Genomic DNA, 13880 nt, shown 5'->3' with positions numbered 1-13880 from the left:
CCCCTGCAGGCGGAGCGCACTGCTGCCCCCCACAGCCCGCACGCGACACTGCAGCCCAAGCAAAACAAAAATAAATTATAAATATATGATTATATATCAAGGAAAGGTAAACACACTAAACCAGAATATTCTGTAAAATACAACACAGTAGAACAAAAACACAGAAAATATGGTAGAATAAAATAAAACACGGAAAATATAGTAATATATAATAATATATAAATACTGAAAACACAGTAAAACACAGTAATGCAGTCCAATATATAAAGTGTGACAAAATACAGGAAATACAAATATGAAATATATATATTGTAAAAATATGGCAATGTGGTAGAATACAACAAAATACGGAAAAATATAAATATAAATATAAGAATAATAAAACGCAACAAACTGTAATAGAACAGAACATGCAGAAAAATATAATGAAATACAAAAGAGTGCAGAAAATATTGTAGAATTAAATGAAATACGGAAAATGTGAAGATTAAATATGAAAAATATCAAAATGCAATAAAACAGAAAATAAATAAAACGTAAAATACAAGAAAACAACAAAATGCAGAAAATACAGCAGATTAAAATAAAATGTGGGAAATATAGTAACATGCAACAAATACAGTAAATGCCATAAAATACAAGAAGTTACGATAAAAATATAAAATACAGTAAAATAAAACACATTCTGGACTGCCAGCCAATCACAGCGCGGCAGGGCGGAATGCGGGTGTGAAATAAAACCACACCGCAGTTCCGCACGGGGTGACGACATCACGGTGCGACCGCGCTGCTGCTGCTGAAGGGCGAAACGCGCCGCGTGTGTTGGAGGCGCTGAGGTTCGGCGGGTTCGGCGGGCTTATATTCCTCTGGTCCGCCCGTCTTTACGGTACCTGACAGAACGCGCGGGCGGCGCGCAGAGAAAAGACTGAGTAAGAGTCTCGGGGAGGCTAGCAGGCTAACAGGCTAGCAGGCTGGTTTTAACGGTTCACTGTGAGACAGAAAGAAGCGGAAACGGGACGTTTTATTTCCTTTAAATCTACAAGTGTCATTGCTTTTTATCTTTATGAAGGTTCTTGTTCGAATTTTCCGTTCCACCTTAAATGACGTAGCGCCTGAATGTGGGCTGGAGGTAAGGGAACCGGCCCTGTGACCGGTCCTTGAGCAGGACACCTGACCCCCAACTGCTCGCCGGGCGCCGTGGGTTGGGCTGCCCACCTCTCTGGGCAAGTGTGTGTGTGTGTGGTGTTGCACTGCAGGGGCGGGTTACTGCGGGGGTCTGGCTCCGCAGTCGGCTGGTTCTGAATAAACGTAGCTGCACAGTTTAAGTTCAGCCGCCTGCAGTTTTAGTCGCCAGTTTTGTCTGTCAGGCGTCTCAGATTAAGATTAAGATTGAGATTAATTGGCCCTTATTAGTCCCCCAACGGGGAAATCTCACCTCCGCATTAAACCCATCTGGGCAGTGAAACAACACATAAACTAGGGGGCAGTGAGCGCACTTGCCCGGAGCGGTGGGCAGCCCTATCCACGGCACGGCCGGTCAGCTCTGGGGATCGAACCGGTGACCTTCCAGTCACAGGGCCAGTTCACTGACATCCAGCCCACGACTGCACCCAAACGCTCAGTGCCTGCTTGAGGCCTCCCCGCGCTGAGCGTTTGGGGCTCGCAGTACTTCTTTCTGAGGGTCTGCTGGAAGGTGGATGGTGTCCGGTGGATGGTGTCCGGTGTCTGGTGGAAGGTGTCTGGTGGAAGGTGTCTGGTGGAAGGTGTCCGGTGTCTGGTGGAAGGTGTCTGGTGGAAGGTGTCTGGTGGAAGGTGTCGGGTGGAAGGTGTCGGGTGGACGGTGTCCGGTGGACTGCATGTTTGATAACAGAGCTTAATTAGTCCTGTTTAATTGGATTTAGTGCAGCACAGTGTGAAATGTTCAGTACGGCTAATGGCTTTGGTGGTTCTGGGTAAATGTGGGCTTGGTTTGTGTTTTCTAGCTTATATGATGTCAGAAAACATAAATGTAGTCACACGTCGTGTATCATAACGATCATAATGACTCTCCTCATTCTATCTGCGCTGTAATCCTGCAGCCTCCTCCAGGTGATGGCGCTCTCTTCGCTCTGCGGTGCTCTGAGGGCGCTGACCGTGGGCAGCATCAGCACCAGGACCGCCGCACCGGTCAGTCTGAATTCATACCGGCTTATTTATCTATTTATAACTGCATGAAAAAACACTGGCAGCCCCTGATGAGAGTAACGCTACAAACACTGGAATAGTCATGAGAATAAGGAAGAGCACAAATAACGAGAGACATTTTACTGAGTTTTACTGAAGCTCAGAGTTAAAGAGGAGGAGAGTTTTACTGAAGCTCAGAGTTAAAGAGGAGGAGAGTTTGACTGAAGCTCAGAGTTAAAGAGGAGGAGAGTTTGACTGAAGCTCAGAGTTAAAGAGGAGGAGAGTTTGACTGAAGCTCAGTGTTAAAGAGGAGGAGAGTTTGACTGAAGCTCAGAGTTAAAGAGGAGGAGAGTTTGACTGAAGCTCAGAGTTAAAGAGGAGGAGAGTTTGACTGAAGCTCAGAGTTAAAGAGGAGGAGAGTTTGACTGAAGCTCAGAGTTAAAGAGGAGGAGAGTTTGACTGAAGCTCAGAGTTAAAGAGGAGGAGAGTTTTACTGAAGCTCAGAGTTAAAGAGGAGGAGAGTTTTACTGAAGCTCAGAGTTAAAGAGGAGGAGAGTTTTACTGAAGCTCAGAGTTAAAGAGGAGGAGAGTTTTAGTGAAGCTCAGAGTTAAAGAGGAGGAGAGTTTTACTGAAGCTCGGAGTTAAAGAGGAGGAGAGTTTTACTGAAGCTCAGAGTTAAAGAGGAGGAGAGTTTTACTGAAGCTCATAGTTAAAGAGGAGGAGAGTTTGACTGAAGCTCAGAGTTAAAGAGGAGGAGAGTTTTACTGAAGCTCAGAGTTAAAGAGGAGGAGAGTTTTACTGAAACTCAGAGTTAAAGAGGAGGAGAGTTTGACTGAAGCTCAGAGTTAAAGAGGAGGAGAGTTTGACTGAAGCTCAGAGTTAAAGAGGAGGAGAGTTTTACTGAAGCTCAGAGTTAAAGAGGAGGAGAGTTTGACTGAAGCTCAGAGTTAAAGAGGAGGAGAGTTTGACTGAAGCTCAGAGTTAAAGAGGAGGAGAGTTTGACTGAAGCTCAGAGTTAAAGAGGAGGAGAGTTTTACTGAAGCTCAGAGTTAAAGAGGAGGAGAGTTTGACTGAAGCTCAGAGTTAAAGAGGAGGAGAGTTTTACTGAAGCTCAGAGTTAAAGAGACGGAGAGTTTTACTGAAGCTCAGAGTTAAAGAGGAGGAGAGTTTTACTGAAGCTCAGAGTTAAAGAGACGGAGAGTTTTACTGAAGCTCAGAGTTAAAGAGGAGGAGAGTTTTACTGAAGCTCAGAGTTAAAGAGGAGGAGAGTTTTACTGAAGCTCAGAGTTAAAGAGGAGGAGAGTTTGACTGAAGCTCAGAGTTAAAGAGGAGGAGAGTTTGACTGAAGCTCAGAGTTAAAGAGGAGGAGAGTTTTACTGAAGCTCAGAGTTAAAGAGACGGAGAGTTTTACTGAAGCTCAGAGTTAAAGAGGAGGAGAGTTTTACTGAAGCTCAGAGTTAAAGAGACGGAGAGTTTTACTGAAGCTCAGAGTTAAAGAGGAGGAGAGTTTTACTGAAGCTCAGAGTTAAAGAGGAGGAGAGTTTTACTGAAGCTCAGAGTTAAAGAGGAGGAGAGTTTTACTGAAGCTCAGAGTTAAAGAGGAGGAGAGTTTTACTGAAGCTCAGAGTTAAAGAGACGGAGAGTTTTACTGAAGCTCAGAGTTAAAGAGGAGGAGAGTTTGACTGAAGCTCAGAGTTAAAGAGGAGGAGAGTTTGACTGAAGCTCAGAGTTAAAGAGGAGGAGAGTTTGACTGAAGCTCAGAGTTAAAGAGGAGGAGAGTTTGACTGAAGCTCAGAGTTAAAGAGGAGGAGAGTTTGACTGAAGCTCAGAGTTAAAGAGACGGAGAGTTTTACTGAAGCTCAGAGTTAAAGAGGAGGAGAGTTTTACTGAAGCTCAGAGTTAAAGAGGAGGAGAGTTTTACTGAAGCTCAGAGTTAAAGAGGAGGAGAGTTTTACTGAAGCTCAGAGTTAAAGAGGAGGAGAGTTTTACTGAAGCTCAGAGTTAAAGAGGAGGAGAGTTTTACTGAAGCTCAGAGTTAAAGAGGAGGAGAGTTTTACTGAAGCTCAGAGTTAAAGAGGAGGAGAGTTTGACTGAAGCTCAGAGTTAAAGAGGAGGAGAGTTTGACTGAAGCTCAGAGTTAAAGAGGAGGAGAGTTTGACTGAAGCTCAGAGTTAAAGAGGAGGAGAGTTTTACTGAAGCTCAGAGTTAAAGAGACGGAGAGTTTTACTGAAGCTCAGAGTTAAAGAGGAGGAGAGTTTTACTGAAGCTCAGAGTTAAAGAGGAGGAGAGTTTTACCGAAGCTCAGAGTTAAAGAGGAGGAGAGTTTTACCGAAGCTCAGAGTTAAAGAGGAGGAGAGTTTTACCGAAGCTCAGAGTTAAAGAGGAGGAGAGTTTTACCGAAGCTCAGAGTTAAAGAGGAGGAGAGTTTGACTGAAGCTCAGAGTTAAAGAGGAGGAGAGTTTGACTGAAGCTCAGAGTTAAAGAGGAGGAGAGTTTGACTGAAGCTCAGAGTTAAAGAGGAGGAGAGTTTGACTGAAGCTCAGAGTTAAAGAGGAGGAGAGTTTGACTGAAGCTCAGAGTTAAAGAGGAGGAGAGTTTTACTGAAGCTCAGAGTTAAAGAGGAGGAGAGTTTTACTGAAGCTCAGAGTTAAAGAGGAGGAGAGTTTTACTGAAGCTCAGAGTTAAAGAGGAGGAGAGTTTGACTGAAGCTCAGAGTTAAAGAGGAGGAGAGTTTGACTGAAGCTCAGAGTTAAAGAGGAGGAGAGTTTGACTGAAGCTCAGAGTTAAAGAGGAGGAGAGTTTGACTGAAGCTCAGAGTTAAAGAGGAGGAGAGTTTTACTGAAGCTCAGAGTTAAAGAGGAGGAGAGTTTGACTGAAGCTCAGAGTTAAAGAGGAGGAGAGTTTGACTGAAGCTCAGAGTTAAAGAGGAGGAGAGTTTGACTGAAGCTCAGAGTTAAAGAGGAGGAGAGTTTGACTGAAGCTCAGAGTTAAAGAGGAGGAGAGTTTGACTGAAGCTCAGAGTTAAAGAGGAGGAGAGTTTGACTGAAGCTCAGAGTTAAAGAGGAGGAGAGTTTGACTGAAGCTCAGAGTTAAAGAGACGGAGAGTTTGACTGAAGCTCAGAGTTAAAGAGGAGGAGAGTTTGACTGAAGCTCAGAGTTAAAGAGGAGGAGAGTTTGACTGAAGCTCAGAGTTAAAGAGGAGGAGAGTTTGACTGAAGCTCAGAGTTAAAGAGGAGGAGAGTTTGACTGAAGCTCAGAGTTAAAGAGGAGGAGAGTTTTACTGAAGCTCAGAGTTAAAGAGGAGGAGAGTTTGACTGAAGCTCAGAGTTAAAGAGACGGAGAGTTTTACTGAAGCTCAGAGTTAAGAGGAGGAGAGTTTTACTGAAGCTCAGAGTTAAAGAGGAGGAGAGTTTGACTGAAGCTCAGAGTTAAAGAGACGGAGAGTTTTACCGAAGCTCAGAGTTAAAGAGGAGGAGAGTTTTACTGAAGCTCAGAGTTAAAGAGGAGGAGAGTTTTACTGAAGCTCAGAGTTAAAGAGGAGGAGAGTTTTACTGAAGCTCAGAGTTAAAGAGGAGGAGAGTTTGACTGAAGCTCAGAGTTAAAGAGACGGAGAGTTTTACTGAAGCTCAGAGTTAAAGAGGAGGAGAGTTTTACTGAAGCTCACAGTTAAAGAGGAGGAGAGTTTGACTGAAGCTCAGAGTTAAAGAGGAGGAGAGTTTTACTGAAGCTCAGAGTTAAAGAGACGGAGAGCTTTACTGAAGCTCAGAGTTAAAGAGGAGGAGAGTTTTAGTGAAGCTCAGAGTTAAAGAGGAGGAGAGTTTAACTGAAGCTCAGAGTTAAGAGGAGGAGAGTTTTAGTGAAGCTCAGAGTTAAAGAGGAGGAGAGTTTTACTGAAGCTCAGAGTTAAAGAGGAGGAGAGTTTTACTGAAGCTCAGAGTTAAAGAGGAGGAGAGTTTTACTGAAGCTCAGAGTTAAAGAGGAGGAGAGTTTTACTGAAGCTCAGAGTTAAAGAGGAGGAGAGTTTTACTGAAGCTCAGAGTTAAAGAGGAGGAGAGTTTTACTGAAGCTCAGAGTTAAAGAGGAGGAGAGTTTTACCGAAGCTCAGAGTTAAAGAGGAGGAGAGTTTGACTGAAGCTCAGAGTTAAAGAGACGGAGAGTTTTACTGAAGCTCAGAGTTAAAGAGGAGGAGAGTTTTACTGAAGCTCACAGTTAAAGAGGAGGAGAGTTTGACTGAAGCTCAGAGTTAAAGAGGAGGAGAGTTTGACTGAAGCTCAGAGTTAAAGAGACGGAGAGCTTTACTGAAGCTCAGAGTTAAAGAGGAGGAGAGTTTTACTGAAGCTCAGAGTTAAAGAGGAGGAGAGTTTAACTGAAGCTCAGAGTTAAGAGGAGGAGAGTTTTAGTGAAGCTCAGAGTTAAAGAGGAGGAGAGTTTTACTGAAGCTCAGAGTTAAAGAGGAGGAGAGTTTTACTGAAGCTCAGAGTTAAAGAGGAGGAGAGTTTTACTGAAGCTCAGAGTTAAAGAGGAGGAGAGTTTTACTGAAGCTCAGAGTTAAAGAGGAGGAGAGTTTTACTGAAGCTCAGAGTTAAAGAGGAGGAGAGTTTTACTGAAGCTCAGAGTTAAAGAGGAGGAGAGTTTTACTGAAGCTCAGAGTTAAAGAGGAGGAGAGTTTGACTTAAGCTCAGAGTTAAAGAGACGGAGAGTTTTACTGAAGCTCAGAGTTAAGAGGAGGAGAGTTTGACTGAAGCTCAGAGTTAAAGAGACGGAGAGTTTTACTGAAGCTCAGAGTTAAGAGGAGGAGAGTTTGACTGAAGCTCAGAGTTAAAGAGGAGGAGAGTTTTACTGAAGCTCAGAGTTAAAGAGGAGGAGAGTTTGACTGAAGCTCAGAGTTAAAGAGGAGGAGAGTTTTACTGAAGCTCAGTGTTAAAGAGGAGGAGAGTTTTACTGAAGCTCAGAGTTAAAGAGGAGGAGAGTTTTACTGAAGCTCAGAGTTAAAGAGGAGGAGAGTTTTACTGAAGCTCAGAGTTAAAGAGGAGGAGAGTTTGACTGAAGCTCAGAGTTAAAGAGGAGGAGAGTTTGACTGAAGCTCAGAGTTAAAGAGGAGGAGACTTTGACTGAAGCTCAGAGTTAAAGAGGAGGAGAGTTTGACTGAAGCTCAGAGTTAAAGAGGAGGAGAGTTTGACTGAAGCTCAGAGTTAAAGAGGAGGAGAGTTTGACTGAAGCTCAGAGTTAAAGAGGAGGAGAGTTTGACTGAAGCTCAGAGTTAAAGAGGAGGAGAGTTTGACTGAAGCTCAGAGTTAAAGAGGAGGAGAGTTTGACTGAAGCTCAGAGTTAAAGAGGAGGAGAGTTTGACTGAAGCTCAGAGTTAAAGAGGAGGAGAGTTTGACTGAAGCTCAGAGTTAAAGAGGAGGAGAGTTTGACTGAAGCTCAGAGTTAAAGAGACGGAGAGCTTTACTGAAGCTCAGAGTTAAAGAGGAGGAGAGTTTTACTGAAGCTCAGAGTTAAAGAGGAGGAGAGTTTAACTGAAGCTCAGAGTTAAGAGGAGGAGAGTTTTAGTGAAGCTCAGAGTTAAAGAGGAGGAGAGTTTTACTGAAGCTCAGAGTTAAAGAGGAGGAGAGTTTTACTGAAGCTCAGAGTTAAAGAGGAGGAGAGTTTTACTGAAGCTCAGAGTTAAAGAGGAGGAGAGTTTTACTGAAGCTCAGAGTTAAAGAGGAGGAGAGTTTTACTGAAGCTCAGAGTTAAAGAGGAGGAGAGTTTTACTGAAGCTCAGAGTTAAAGAGGAGGAGAGTTTTACTGAAGCTCAGAGTTAAAGAGGAGGAGAGTTTGACTTAAGCTCAGTGTTAAAGAGGAGGAGAGTTTGACTGAAGCTCAGAGTTAAAGAGACGGAGAGTTTTACTGAAGCTCAGAGTTAAGAGGAGGAGAGTTTGACTGAAGCTCAGAGTTAAAGAGGAGGAGAGTTTTACTGAAGCTCAGAGTTAAAGAGGAGGAGAGTTTGACTGAAGCTCAGAGTTAAAGAGGAGGAGAGTTTTACTGAAGCTCAGTGTTAAAGAGGAGGAGAGTTTTACTGAAGCTCAGAGTTAAAGAGGAGGAGAGTTTTACTGAAGCTCAGAGTTAAAGAGGAGGAGAGTTTTACTGAAGCTCAGAGTTAAAGAGGAGGAGAGTTTGACTGAAGCTCAGAGTTAAAGAGACGGAGAGTTTGACTGAAGCTCAGAGTTAAAGAGGAGGAGAGTTTGACTGAAGCTCAGAGTTAAAGAGGAGGAGAGTTTGACTGAAGCTCAGAGTTAAAGAGGAGGAGAGTTTGACTGAAGCTCAGAGTTAAAGAGGAGGAGAGTTTGACTGAAGCTCAGAGTTAAAGAGGAGGAGAGTTTGACTGAAGCTCAGAGTTAAAGAGGAGGAGAGTTTGACTGAAGCTCAGAGTTAAAGAGGAGGAGAGTTTGACTGAAGCTCAGAGTTAAAGAGGAGGAGAGTTTGACTGAAGCTCAGAGTTAAAGAGGAGGAGAGTTTGACTGAAGCTCAGAGTTAAAGAGGAGGAGAGTTTGACTGAAGCTCAGAGTTAAAGAGGAGGAGAGTTTGACTGAAGCTCAGAGTTAAAGAGGAGGAGAGTTTGACTGAAGCTCAGAGTTAAAGAGGAGGAGAGTTTGACTGAAGCTCAGAGTTAAAGAGGAGGAGAGTTTGACTGAAGCTCAGAGTTAAAGAGGAGGAGAGTTTTACTGAAGCTCAGAGTTAAAGAGGAGGAGAGTTTGACTGAAGCTCAGAGTTAAAGAGGAGGAGAGTTTCACTGAAGCTCAGAGTTAAAGAGGAGGAGAGTTTCACTGAAGCTCAGAGTTAAAGAGGAGGAGAGTTTTACTGAAGCTCAGAGTTAAAGAGGAGGAGAGTTTGACTGAAGCTCAGAGTTAAAGAGGAGGAGAGTTTGACTGAAGGTGTGTGAAGGTCAGAATCTGCAGATCTAAGATCATAAACATTCAGGAGGTTTAAGGTCATTTAGATATTTAAACCCTCTAGCAGACCCAGGCGGTCAGTGCGGCGTGTAACGGGGTGATAGGAGCTCTCTGTGTTGGTGCTGTGAGGATCCGTGCTGCTGAGTTCTGTACGGGTTCTAAAGAATGGACTGTTTTCTGCAGTAAGGTGATCATTACAGTGATCAGCTCTGCTGAACAAGTTTCATTTTTAATTTTATTTTAATTTTATTGTCCTTGTGGCTTCTGTGCTTGTATAGTTGTACAAAGTTCCAGCTTTAATCTGTTATCAGAATTTTTCACTGTGGAGAAATAAATGGTGAGTCACAACCAGCAGATGGCGCAGTTCTGCCGTTCCCCCCAGTTAACAGTGTCTGTATGATAGTAAACTTTAGTTTATAGTACACATCCAGCAAGACTTGCATTAAAAATATACGATATAAATGATAAAACATCTTAAAATCCGCTGATCAGGCCTGTCTGAGAACTGAGTGGGTGTGGCTTATTAGCAGCTTGATTGACAGCGTGCTCAGCCTGCTCCACCCCATACAGAACTAACATCGTAATCCAGCTTTTGTGTGATGATAACTGGACGAGCCAAGTCGCAGAGGTCAGCGCGAGAATGACCAGACGAGTGAACGATGCTGGAGATGTTCTGTAAACGACGTCTGACATAAATAGAAGTGTTTATTTTCTCTGCTTAGTCCGGAGTTTGTTGTTCGACTGTGTTCACTTGGTTGGTTTTTATTTGGTTTGCAGGTTCTGAGCAGTTCTGTCCTGAACTCCGCTCTGCTGTCTGTACGGCCTGTGAATTCCTCACTGCCGCTCTGCCGAGGCTTCCTGACCACAGCCGCTCTGGGCCAGAACCGGACTCTCTGGAAACAGACGGACAAATACACCATCCGGCCTATTGGGGTTAAGAAGACCGGCGGGAGAGACTTTACTGGTAATCAGACCCACCAGAAAAACAAACTGTTTGTGTGCAATCTGTCAAAACTGGTAGGAGAGTTCCACCAAACTTTTCAAAATTCCTCCCTAAAAATCCATTCGTTCTCCTTTGCTGCTGCATGGAACACCCTGTTCAGCTTTACTCGGAGTATAAACAACAGAGACACACCCGTTTTAAATAGCCTGAGCATTTTGTTTGGACCTAAATGAAGCACATTCTTTTATCAAATATTAATATTCTAATTATAATTCATTATAACCGAGTTAGTCATTCTGAAGAGAACACAGTCGAGTCATCACCTTCAGATTGGTGCATTTCTTCTGCCCCGGCTGTCCCTGATGTTAATGTATGGTGTGAAGAATAGTCTGTCTGTCTGTCTGTCTGTCTGTCTGTCTGTCTGTCTGTCTGTCTGTCTGAAACACAGGGAAGATCAGGAGACATGGTATCGGAGGTGGACACAAGCAGAGATATCGCATGATAGACTTCCAGAGACTGCGTTATGAACCGGGCAAAGAGGATCAGCAGATCGTGGAGAAGGTGGTGGAAGTGCGATACGACCCCTGCAGGTGAGGAACCTTCAGCCTGTCTGAAAGTTTGCGGCACTGAAAATCTTCAGGGTCTTTTTAATTTAGCCCTCATTTCAAATTGTAATGCACCTCAGTGTGTGTGAGCAGAGCAGAGCGACAGACTATTCCGCTCCTCACTGAAAGCCTTTCAGCTCCGCTCCGGCTTTTCCTTTACCCGCTCCTGAAGCGACGGCCCAGTTACGATCTCGAAATCTGCTGAGGGTAAACAAACATACGAGCTTTCAACTCCACCTCCTCCATCATCCTCACAGCAGCACAGACGACAGACTGTGTGTGTCTGTAGACGTCGTGATGGTGTGAAACTCCAGTCTGTAGTTGTGCTGATCAGCTCGGCGCCGACGCTGCGTAGGGACGGCCGTCGTGTCTCGGTGTGAAATAAAGGACTGGCCTGCAGGACGGAGACACTGGAGCGGCGTCGGAGCGAGAGAGGACACTGACGCTCTGATTTTCAGAAAAATTGCTTTGATTTTCTTTCATCTTTAGCTTGTGTGTGTTTGCTTTGTGTTTTGTGCTGTAATTAAAGTGTTTTTGTGTAAAACTCAAGATTCCAGACACAGAGGGGTGTAAAGTTTTGCTGAACACTTCCTTTAAACTCTCAGTTCTGTTGTAGTGCCGGGAACCGAGTGGCACTGACCACTGCTCGCTCTCCACAGGTCAGCAGATATCGCTCTGGTTGCCGGGGGGAACCGTAAGCGCTGGATCATCGCCACGGAGAACATGCAGACTGGAGACCTGATCAAAACCTCCTCCGCGATTGGACGGATGGCAGTGCTGGCTAACGAGGGTGACGCCCACCCTCTGGGTGCACTTCCTGTGGGCACCCTGATCAATAACCTGGAGCTTCAACCGGGAAAAGGGGCTCAGTACATCCGCGCCGCAGGTACCGCGCTCGCAGTTCACTCTCTGAGCACTCGCTGTCGTTTAACCGGGCGCCTGTAACGGCATCAAACAACCGCATGGCGTAAAGAACGTCAGTCCGTCAAATAACGTAAAGAAACGGTTGGTGCGTTCAGGAAAACCCCCACAACGCAACACTTCCCCGTTTTGCAGTTTACAGTCCTGTTAAAACGTAAAATCTGTTTTTAGCCTTTTTCTGTGATGAAACGGGACAAATGGCCAAATTGCGACGTCGGTATTTGACTAACGGCGTTTAGCGGCGAGCTGAGCGCTCGAGATCGTCCCTGCAGGGTCAGAGGGTTTACTTCTCATTCAGGACCAACTCCGTCCTCTTCCGCGTCACTGGAGTCGTTAATAAGTGTTTCTGCTTGACCCGTCCAGGCACGTGCGGCATCCTGCTTCGCAAAGTGAACGGGACGGCGATCGTCCAGCTGCCCTCCAAACATCAGATCCAGGTAAGAGCTGCTTCTCCACTTCCCCTCAGACTCGCTGCAGTGGCTGGATCACACGCCGGGTACTGAGGGGTTTTACTGGACTGGGGAAATCAGCCTTTAGATCCAGCACCAGCAAACTGGACCCTCACTGCAGCTCAGCTCGCTGGGTCACTCAGTCACTTTAAACTCTTACTCTCTTTGTTTATTCGTTATTATTCATATTCTTATTATTTTAATTATTTATTATTTAATATTCTTATTATTTTAATTGATTTATTATTTGTTATTTTCATTAAATGTTTAGTTTACACTTTGATCTGATTCTTCTTATTTTGATTTGATTAACTTTTACATTTTAATTCTTTTATAGTTTCTGCTGTATTTTTATTAAAAATACTTTAAATTGACCACATTTGAGTAATTTTATATTAAATGTACTTGATTGATTGATTGGTTGATTGATTGAGACTGACCGTTCCTGTTACTGTGATCTGACGCTGACCCTGTGTGCAGGTGTTGGAGACGTGCATGGCCACCGTGGGGAAAGTGTCCAACATCGACCACAACAAGCGCATCATCGGAAAGGCCGGCCGGAACCGCTGGCTGGGCATCAGGCCGTCCAGCGGGCAGTGGAAGAGGAAGGGCGGCTGGGCGGGCCGCAAAATCCGACCATTACCCCCCATGAAGAGCTTCGTCAACCCGCCCTCCTTAACCGCCAAAGCGTGACCACGTCTGACCGCGAGACGCCTCGTCCGGCGCGGAGCTTTCAGAGAGCCGGACGAGTGAAACTGTTCGATGATCGATGGAGTCCCACACCCACACGGCTGATCCGACCTCGGAGCGTCTCCAGCGCCTCATCCTGCGGTTTCCGACTCTGAGACTCGCTGCCTCTATAAACATGGACGAGACCAGGAGCCTGTAGAGTCCATTAGAAACGTGTCTCGGGTCTTCCTGCTGGACAGCGTTGACGCTGGGCTTCAGTGACGTGGCTGACTGAGAACAGCTGCTGTGTTCAGAGCAGATCGGACGTTTTCCTGTTCGGCCTCCGGGTTTGTTTTCAATGTGCAAATATAAATCAAATCTAATAAAATCATTAAAATTAATGACGTTTGAAAGAATTTGCTGCTCTTAGTAGCCGACTGACTGTTTAAGACACTGATGGTCTTTGATGATTGTGTTAGTTTAGTAATAATATTAATACTGATATTTTAACGGCTTGAATTTACTGTTTTTTGTTTTTTTTTTTGGTTATATTTATGCATTTTGGCTCAAATGAGCACAAATATGCGCCAGATTAGACTGTTTTATATGTTTTGTTGGACAAAAAATATTGATTTTTTTTTTTTATTACCAGACATCTGCATCTTCTGAAAAGTGAGGAAGAACAAAGCCGACGTTCACAAAATCAAAGTTCTTTTATTAAACACAGCATGAAAAGAAAACGATATAAAATCAGAATGTAAATATACGTCCATCGTAACATGCGAAGGTTAAAGCAGGTTTGGCGTTAGTGGTTTGTTTAAAAACACGGTTTAAAATGAGGTTTTTGTGCAAAGACGCCGGTTTGTAAATCCCCCCATTATAAACTAAAATCCCCTAAAGGAGCGTAAAGGGTTCTTTTAGAGCCCGACCGATACGTCGCTCAGCCGGGACATCGGCCGATATTTATATTAGTGTCCTGTTCGCTACCGTAACGAATGCGCTGTGAGCTCGGCGGGGAGTTTCTGCTCTTATTGAAGGGCCAACAGAGACTAAACCATCACCTTTTATACCAGAAACAAAGCGACATCCTGAATCTGAACCACCACCAACATTTTCAGTTTCAATACAGTTTAGAAGCAGAAATTCATTTTGAAGTAAAAACTTATTAATTATTAATTTAATTATTAATTAATT

At 44.3% G+C, this 13880-nt stretch overlaps 1 protein-coding gene across 2 annotated transcripts; it reads left to right on the top strand.

Annotated features, from left to right (window-relative positions):
* Positions 1–762: 762 nt before the first annotated feature.
* On the top strand, positions 763–13087 carry mrpl2 (mitochondrial ribosomal protein L2). Of its 2 annotated transcripts, none has more exons than XM_017682435.2 (7): positions 763–886; positions 2079–2166; positions 9877–10063; positions 10491–10632; positions 11307–11533; positions 11932–12005; positions 12498–13087. In XM_017682435.2, exons 2-7 carry the CDS (start codon positions 2092–2094, stop codon positions 12708–12710), a joined length of 918 nt encoding a protein of 305 aa, XP_017537924.1. In that variant the 5' UTR covers positions 763–886; positions 2079–2091; the 3' UTR covers positions 12711–13087. The 2 variants fall into 2 exon arrangements, with proteins under 2 accessions (XP_017537924.1, XP_017537923.1); XM_017682434.2 differs by having other exon boundaries at positions 770–929.
* Positions 13088–13880: the final 793 nt, after the last annotated feature.

Source organism: Pygocentrus nattereri, chromosome 5 (assembly GCF_015220715.1).
Source record: "Pygocentrus nattereri isolate fPygNat1 chromosome 5, fPygNat1.pri, whole genome shotgun sequence".
NCBI lineage: Eukaryota > Metazoa > Chordata > Actinopteri > Characiformes > Serrasalmidae > Pygocentrus > Pygocentrus nattereri.
This window is presented reverse-complemented; position numbering and strand designations above follow the sequence as displayed.

Excerpts from the sequence above, each read along its gene's own strand:
- mrpl2 (XM_017682435.2), top strand. The coding sequence starts at position 2,092 with ATGGCGCTCTCTTCGCTCTGCGGTGCTCTGAGGGCGCTGACCGTGGGC. Across the intron at positions 2,167-9,876 it reads GCACCAGGACCGCCGCACCG|GTTCTGAGCAGTTCTGTCCT; the intron begins GTCAGTCTGAAT and ends TTTGGTTTGCAG. Across the intron at positions 10,633-11,306 it reads GTGCGATACGACCCCTGCAG|GTCAGCAGATATCGCTCTGG; the intron begins GTGAGGAACCTT and ends CGCTCTCCACAG.